Here is a 9,252-nt window from a genome sequence, read left to right as displayed (position 1 = left end):
ATTTCAGCTTAATACATCTGTTCAGCATGATACATCTACCCGCTCCCTAGAAAAAGGGTTCTTAACAGTTGGACAGTGATCCTACCAGGATTTCGTTTTTACCGACTGAGATACAGAACCACAACAATATGAAAAGCTTAAGAATCACATACACTAAAGAATACTCCAATACTTAAGGCTAATTAACCATGTATTTTAATTACAGTGGTCAAGCTGTTTCAGGGGTAGGCTTTTTTAAGCCCCAATGAAACTTTGGCAATGGCCATAAATGGGAGGCTACACTTTGGGTTGGTAACACACACAAAAGCTCCAAAAGAAGGCAAGGAGATACAACAAATATTTTCCCCACCAAATATTACAAGAGGATGATCAGTGAAAGAGCAGTTGTTGTTGGCTGCCTACAGTAAAATGGCCATCTAAGTAAGATCAACATCATGTTGTTAATATTTTTACATTTTGATTATTTTCCACTTCAGTTCCTGTTATCTTCAGTACCCAACTGCCCTGTACAAATTGTTACAAATTCACCAGTAACACTAAAATGAAGCATTCCAATTTGTCTATTCAATAAATATTTTATTCTGTTCATATAAAATCATTTTTACACATTACAGGGAAACCTAGGCATTCAGGTACACACACTTATTTCATGTGAAATGTAAAAAATCACAATGCTAGTCTTTTGCTTCACTTTCACATGCAACTGTACTTGATTCAACATAGTCCAATGCCATCTGCCGAACTCGTTCAGCTCCTTCTGGTGTACCATGTCGTTCTTCAAACTGAAGAAACTTCTTGAAGAGGGCTTTCATTTTTCGAGCAGGAAGGTGTTGGGCAACAGCTCTTTCTAATACTTTCCTGTAAGAATGAAAAATTTGAGGCAGGTGTTATGAATATCACATTATGATTAATGGAGTAAACATGCAGGGATTAAAAGCTACATGTATATATCTTGAGGGGATCAGAATTATTCACATATTACTACAATGAAAAAGAATTTAATGTGAACTAATACTAAGATCACAACAAAATGTTATGTAATTTTGTGTGTTTCTTTTTTCCTTTAACCATGGAAAAATATCCTCTAACTTTAAAATATTTTGCTTATTGGACAAATACCTGCTTCTGCAGGCATGGCATCGCCTGAATTTACTGTCCCCTTTTCTCTTTGTTGCACAAAAAAGGTAAAGAACAGTTACTACTATTACTATGTTACTGCATGTCTTTGTATGCTGCCATTCTCGAAACGATCCAGTCAGATCTGTTGACACATGTAGCATGTGGCAAAGTTGCTGAATAGTGTGTTGGAACTTGTAAATTTTGTGCCAAAACTGTTTAGTTTTTAATGCATATACTGTAGATTTGCTTTCTTACACAAAATGGTAGATAAATTGAAACAACAAACTGATATTTTGCTTAAAATAAAAACTGAGCTTGATGAAAAATGGAAGGTCACAACAGATATCTGCAAAGAGTTTACCTGGCATTGCTAAGACGGAAAACAGAGAGCAATTTAGGCAATGTTAGAACACGGCACATTCAAACCAGAGAGAAAAGTATGAAAATTTTAAACAATGTAAGAAAATTACATATGGCAAACAAAAAAGTCTGCTATGTTCACTGACTAGATTCTGAATCTGGATAGGCGACTTTTATGAGAAACATGTAGAGTTTCTATACTGCTAATGATAGTGCTCCCCCCCCCCCCCCCCCCCTCCCCCAAGCCCAAAAGGAGACAGGTCACCTTCTTTGTTTCTCCAACTGAGTAATTCCTGTCTGGTATACCCACAATGCAGGGGTAGACATCCTACATCCCACAGGCTGGAATGATAGGATTTCAGGCAGGAACACAGTCCTGCGACGTATATCAGAGAACCCGTGCCCAGAGCTAAGCGTAAAGAACTCAATGACAGCAAAGACAGAAAAAATGATTTAGTACAGCAAAGCTGGTGGAGTGGACAACTCATTCCCCTGGGGTAGTGCAGATGTAACCCACTGCCTCGAGGGATGGGAAGGGCTCCTCAAAGGTAAGGGAGTAAACCCAGGAAGAAAATTCTTGTACACGTTAGGCCTAGCAAGCAATTAGAAAAGAAACAGTTTTGTTGCTTTCACTACAAGTACCATCCTTGGACTGAACACACTAGATGACAACATCACTTCCAATGCCTCAGGAATTAATGACGGAGCCTGATGCTCATCCTGAGAAGGCAGAAAAGAAATACCAACCAGTGACTCACCAACCAGAGTGAACCTTATCAGGAAACCAAACTGCAGGAACCCTGAACATAATTACATTGATTGACGAGAGTAGTTAACTTGATGGAAAGGAGGAAAATATATGTGGTAGGAATAAATGCGACAAAATGGAAGAGGGTGAAATCAAAGGAACTGAGGAAAGTTTACAAGCTATAATGGCATGGCAACAGGAAGGAAGCAACTAGTAGCATTAGTTTGTGCTGCGTGAAGGTACTGAAGTTGTAACAAATATTGCATTTGTAGACAAAAGAATCATCAATGGCAGAGTGAAATTTGTCTATAGGAGTCTCACAATAATCTAGGTATATGTACCGCATAGAAGATGTAATGATGGTGGGAAAGAATAATTCCTTGAAATTTGGAAGACCAAGCACAAGAGGACAATTTGATGATAACAAGGGAGCTCAATGACCAAGCTGGAGCAGATGTAGCAGGCTATGAAGAGGTGTGGGTCCCTTCAGATTTGGGAACAAGAATACTGAAGGCAAGAACGCCCTAGACTTCTGTGCCAGAAACAACATGATAATAATAAACACCTTCTTCAAAAGAAAAGACAGCCATAAAATAAGTAGATGTAACTGGAATGGAAGATCTAAAACAATATTTATTATGTATTAACAGACAGACATATTGGAGAAAGTGTGAGAGAAGCAAAAGTTATTTTTAGTGAATATTTAGTTAGCGATCACAGCTTACTAGCAGCTGACCTGAATTCTAAGGCTGCACGAACAACAAATACACACAAAGCACAAACAATAAAAGACTGAAAAGTAAAAGATGAGGCAAATAAGAAACATTTCTACATCTTAAAACCAAAAGTTGCCAAGTAATGAAACACAAAAACGCAGAGAGTAGATACATTAGTCCAAAACATCATTAATGGGCTGTGGCAAAAAAAGCGGAAAAGTAAACTCTACTATTACAGATCACAATACAGCTAAGAGAGATAAGGATGTTGAGAAGCAAAAAGAAATGCAAGATATTATTCATTAAGAGAATTGTTAAGGAAGAGAAGGATAAGAGTTTGGAAGCATTCACACAAACAACTAGAAAAAGACCCTAACGGGAATGCTGTATGGAATACTGAAGAATGGGAGATGGGAGATCAGAGAAGCTATTAAGGCACGAAATTGTGATCCAAGAGGTAGGAGGAGGAAAAAAAAAAGGAAACAAAAGACTATTTTGACAAGTTGTCAAATGGCAACAAACAAGAAAAGGCTGTAAAGAAAAAACCTCAGGAACCAGGAGAAGGAGAAAAACCAATTACATCTTTAGAAACAGAAAATGCCTTGAAATTTATGGGGATGTACAAGGTCAAATAAGTAAAATGACAAGGCCAGTAGAAATCCTTAGATAACACAGGAGATACTGAATTTAACTGACGAAAGCAGAAAATATAAAAATGCAATAAATGAAGCATGTGAAAGAAAATATAAACGTCTAAAAAATGAGATCGACAGGAAATACATAATGGCTATGCAGGAATGGCTAGAGGACAAACATAAGCTTTAGAAGCATATATCACTAGGGGAAAAGTACCACTTACAAGAAAATTAAAGATGTCTTTGGAAAAAGAGAGCCGGCTGTATAAATATAAAGAGCTCAGATGAAAAACCAGTCATAAGCAATGAAAGGAAAGTTGAAAGAGTACATAGAGGGTCAGTCCTAAGCAAAGAAAGGAAAGCTGAAAGAGTATATACATGGTATACACAGGAGAGATTTACTTGATGGCATTATTATACAAATGGAAGACAATGTAGATGAGGATGAGGTGGGAGTTGTGATACTGCTACAAGAATTTTACAGAGCCCTGAAAGACCTCAGTCAAAACCGGGTCCTGGGAGTAGATGACATTCCGTTGGAACTATTGATAGCCTTGGGAGAACCAGCCCTGACAAAACTCTTTCTTCTGGTGTGCAAGATGTATGTGGGAGTAGATGACATTCCGTTGGAACTATTGATAGCCTTGGGAGAACCACCCCTGACAAAACTCTTTCTTCTGGTGTGCAAGATGTATGATACAGGCAAAATACCCTCAGATTTCAAGAAGAATATAATAATTCCAATTCCAAAGAAAGCATGTGCTGACAGGTGTGAATATTACTTTAATGGCAACTTTTGGAGAATTGAAGCTTTCGACAATGTTGACTGGAATACTCTCTTTGAAATTCTGAAGGTAGCAGGGGTAAAATAACCATGGCCATGAAATGGAAACAGTGGTTCAGAAGGGTGTGAGACAGTGTTGTAGCCCACCCCTGACGTTACCCAATCCGTATGCTGAGCAAGCAGTAAATGCAACCAAAGAAAAATTTGGAGTAAGAATTACAGTTCACAGAGAAGAAATAAAAACCTTGAGGTTTGCCAATGGCATCATAATTCTGTCAGATACAGTGAAGGACTTGGAAGAGCAGTTGAGCAGAGTGGACAGTGTTTTGAAAGGACAATCTAAGATGACCAATACAAGCGAAACAAAGATAATGGAATGTAATCAAATTAAAACAGGTGATGCTGGCAGAATTACATTAGGAAAAGAGACACTTAAAGCAGTAAATGAGTTTTGTGATTTGGGCAGCAAAATAATTAATGATGGCCAAAGTAGAGAAGATATAAAATGTAGACAGGCAATGGCATTAAAATGGTTTTGAAGAAGAGAAATTTGTTACAACTGAATACATATTTAAGTGTCAGGAAGTGTTTTCTGAAAGTACTTGTATGGAGTGTACTCAAATATGGAAGTGAAAATTGGATGATAAAAAGTTTAAAAAAGAGGAGTACAGAAGTTTTGAAATGTGGTACAACAGAAGAAGGCTGAAGATCAGAGTCATAGATGATGAAACTAAAGAGGAAGTACTGAACAGGAATGGGAAGAAAACAAATTTGTGGTACAATGTGACCACAAAAAGGTATCAATTGATGGACACATTATGAGAAATCAAGGGATCGCCAATTTAGTACTGGAGGGGAGTGTGAGGGCAAAAATTGTAGATGGAGACTGAGAGATCAATACTGTATTAACATTCAGAAGAACGTAAGTTGCAGTAAGTGTTGTACACTGTTGATTCCAGGTTACAATTAAAGAGTAAATCAACAGTTTTAGATAAGCACATGTGTGTATACTGGCTTGTAGTTTTCTTGCTTGCAGTCTCACAAACGCCAAATGGCAGCTCCTGAGCATACAGTATTTTGTGTTCTGCAGTAATTTCACTTCAATGTGTGTTTTGTTTAAAGTTTAATTTTGATCCCCTGTGTGGCAAAAACCTCTGCCAATGATATAGTTATTGGGAACAACTGGATGTGTGTGTAAAGGGAAAAGCACGGGATTTCCAGAAGTGCTTGAAGAAGATGCTAATCATGTCAGAGTATCTTACCCTCACAGTCCTAAAAAGTCTGTTTGAAAAGCAAGTCTTGAACTTCAATTGCCAAAGTCAACAACATTGAAGGTTTAAAAAAAATGATAACACGTGAATTCTTACTGGTTACAGTTGGTACACGCATTAAAGATAGATGACTATGGTGTATGTTATGGCTTTGCAATTGAAGTTTTGCAACAGGAAGATGATTTTTCTGACTGAGTAGTGTTAAGGAATGAGGCAAATTTTCATCTCAGTGGGAAGGTAAATATGTAAATACCCACAACGTTTGCATCTGGGGGTAAGAACACCATCATTAACCTGCAATATAAAAAGAGATTCCACAAAATTAGTTTTCTGCCTGTGCCCTGATGCCAAAAGACACCCCTCCCCCCTCGCTGAAGCAAAAACCCCATAACAGGGGCTATCTGTTGCAAGAATGGCTCTTTCCCTTATGGGAGGTGAACCTGAAAGTTTTATCTGGCCACAACCTACTGCCCTTCGTCATTGGCATCTTTTTGTATGAGAGTGGTTGAGCATTGGAGTTCCTGGCTGATTGGTTGTAAAGATCAATACGACAGAGATCTATCTGACGGTCTATGACAGTATTCTGACAAGCAAGATATGAGAGTCTCTGCATAAATTAGGGGTTTCAAGTTTTCAAATTTGAAGGATCCAACTGCTGCACCAAAACTGTAAATACAGTGTACAAATAGGAAATGGTAGATCAGGATGGTTTGCATTTACATCATAGATGCAATTATTAAGAAATTAAAGTTGAGAATTTGTAGCTTTAAATGCATTAGTCTTTGCACATAATGTTATATCTGGGGAGAGAAAAAGCAAAAAGTTCAGAGGATATCAGCTTGCCAGAAAAACAAATATAATGAGTAAAAGTTAATGTTGTGACAAAGCAAGCTGGGATATATTTTAATTCTCCTCTCGTTTTGCCATCTGTCCTCTCAAAATTCATTTTTTCACTTTAACTACTTACCACTAACATACATGAATATAATCTGCATTTTCATAAAAGAGAAAGGTTGGCCCTCAGTTTTAAAGACTGTAACACCAGACCTAATTTTGCGCTTAGTTTTATGTACGTTACTGATTTTCTAATTTATTTTGACTCACACTAGTCAGTAACTTTCATTACAGGGCGAAATCAGTGATTGTTCCATAATTTACATTCTACTGTTGGCATATAAACAAATATAAATTCAGCACTAATTATAAACATTTGGAAGACTAAATACTAGTCACCTTAAAGTATCTATTTGGCTCTATTCGAAAACATGTTAGCCAAGCTAGCCCTTAATTAATTCCAAAGCAATTAACAGTTTTGTCCAAAGTATTGTTTGTGGACTTATATTTGTTAATTTCATGATTTAGACAAATAATTTGGCCTAAATCTTGCAGTAGAAGAAACTGTAAAAATATGCAGTTTTTCGCTGTATTCAGTTAATTTAATGAGTTAGGTTTTAATTGTAATTTCTGTAAATTTAAATTTGAACAATGTGTAGTTTTAGTACCTATTATTGTGATGATATATAAGGGTCCGATTTTTGGTCAAAAGACAGTCAGCCCATGGCCGAGTTTCAGATGAGGAACCTGTGCTTAGAACAACAACAATGTATCAACTTAACAGTGAAATGAATGTTACACCAACAGGCTGTGTGTCAAATCAATGACAGTGACTGCTCAATTTATTTAAAGGACTGTGAACTAAGTGTTTACTGTTCGTAGATGTTCAACAGAAAACTATTGTCGCAGTATGTGGAGGTTCACCTGCAAACTATTACTGAGGCTTAAAGAAAGTTTAAACAATAGTGAACTGGCCATAAATATATAACTGTGTATTATTGGGGGAGGGGGGGGGGTGCAAAAAGTGAAAGTAAAAGACTGGACCATAACTGCGTAACACTCCGCCACACACCGTTGGGTGGCTTGCGGAGTATGAATGTAGATGTAGATCTGTCAGCTACATCATTTACCGTAGCCAGTGTCCAAATTACAAACCCCATTTTTCAGCCAGTGAAGCAAAGCAGTATGTCAACACCGAGGACAACAACCGAGGCAAACTGCTACATATGGAATGAGACCTGCTGGAAATCCCAGAAGAATATGGCTAGACCAAATAAATGAAGGCTTGCTTCAGAAAGGAATAACACTGCAAGATGTAGAAAGAGATGAAGCTTATAATTATGGGAGCAGATGGAGGCATCTTGTCCACCAATGTCTTACATGGCTCATTGGAAGGATACAATGATGATGATATTATTATTATTATTATTATTATTATTATTATTATTTCAGAAATCAAGACGACACTTGTTACTTGTGGAATGAGATCGTAAAAGAGGATCGAATGAAACTGCCACCTGTGTGAAAGGTTACATCATGGTACTACTAAAAATTATACAAGTCAGGATGATGTGTCTATGTGTATCATCCTGTTCAAGAACCATCCAAACTTACAGTCCATTGATCACATATTTTTTGAAACAGGTCACACAGATATTGTTTGTGTGTCTATTCATTCTAAAATAACAATAAAAACAATCAATATTTGACAAAATAATTTAACTGGATGGATTAAAAAATCTACTCATCAAATGGTGGCAGAACACACACAAAAGAAATTTATACTTAGGAAAGCTTTCGCAGCCAGTGGCTCCTCCTTCAGGTGGAAGAGCTGAAGGGAAAGGAAGAGGGGTGAAGGAAAAAGACTGGGAAGGTGTAGAAAAAGGCACAGATTTTTAGAAAATCACCCAAAACTGAGGGTCAGGGGAGACTTACCAGACGGGATGAGAAGGAAAGACTGATTGTTGGTGACTACATCGTACAAGATTTGACAACCTTCGGCACCCATCTCCCTACCCTATGACTCCCACCACTGTTACTGTCCCTGCTGCAAGACATGCCCTATGCAACCTCCTACCACCACCAATACCAGCTCTGTGACTCGAAAAACATATATTATCAAAGGGACAGCCACCTGTGAAACAGCATCTGTTGTATACCAGCTGTTATGTAAACACCATTCAGCCTTTAAGGCAACAGCCTTGGCGCAGTGGATACACCAGTTCCCGTGAGATCACCGAAGTTAAGTGCCGTCGGGCATGGCCGGCACTTGGATGGATGACCATCCAGCCGCCACGCACTGTTGCCATTTTTCGGGGTGCACTCAGCCTCGTGATGCCAATTGAGGAGCTACTCGAGCAAATAGTAGCAGCTCCAGTCAAAGAAAACCATCATAACGACCGGGAGAGCGGTGTGTTGACACACACCCCTCCTATCCGCAACCTCAACTGAGGTTGACACGGCGGTCGGACGGTCCCGATGGGTCACTTGTGGCCTGAAGATGGAGTGCTTTATTCGGCCTTTACATTGGCATGAGTATCACCAAATTATCATCTAGGGTAAATGGGCATAGGCAGAGGGAGTATACTGGCAACACACAATATCCTGGGGTAGAGCATGCTATACAACATGACAGTCGGGACCTCAGTGCCTGTTTCACCACATGCACCATCTGGATTTTTCCACCAGGCACAGTTTCTCAGAACTCACCACCCACCTGACCTTAATTTACATTAATTTCTTCTGTCTCAGCATTTCTTGACTCTAAATAGTCTTTTCTTCACTC

General features: G+C 38.4%; 1 protein-coding gene across 2 annotated transcripts in view; it reads right to left on the bottom strand.

The window, feature by feature from the left end:
* Positions 1-555: 555 nt before the first annotated feature.
* LOC126354287 (protein RRP5 homolog) overlaps positions 556-9,252 on the bottom strand; it is a 172,636-nt gene continuing 163,939 nt past the window's right edge. For both annotated transcript variants that reach the window (XM_050003831.1, XM_050003832.1), the window contains one exon: positions 556-858. In XM_050003831.1, the coding sequence (XP_049859788.1) occupies positions 675-858 (184 nt within the window). In that variant the 3' untranslated portion in view covers positions 556-674. The remainder of the gene's footprint in view (positions 859-9,252) is intronic.

This window comes from Schistocerca gregaria, chromosome 3 (assembly GCF_023897955.1).
Source record: "Schistocerca gregaria isolate iqSchGreg1 chromosome 3, iqSchGreg1.2, whole genome shotgun sequence".
Classification (NCBI taxonomy): domain Eukaryota; kingdom Metazoa; phylum Arthropoda; class Insecta; order Orthoptera; family Acrididae; genus Schistocerca; species Schistocerca gregaria.
This window is presented reverse-complemented; position numbering and strand designations above follow the sequence as displayed.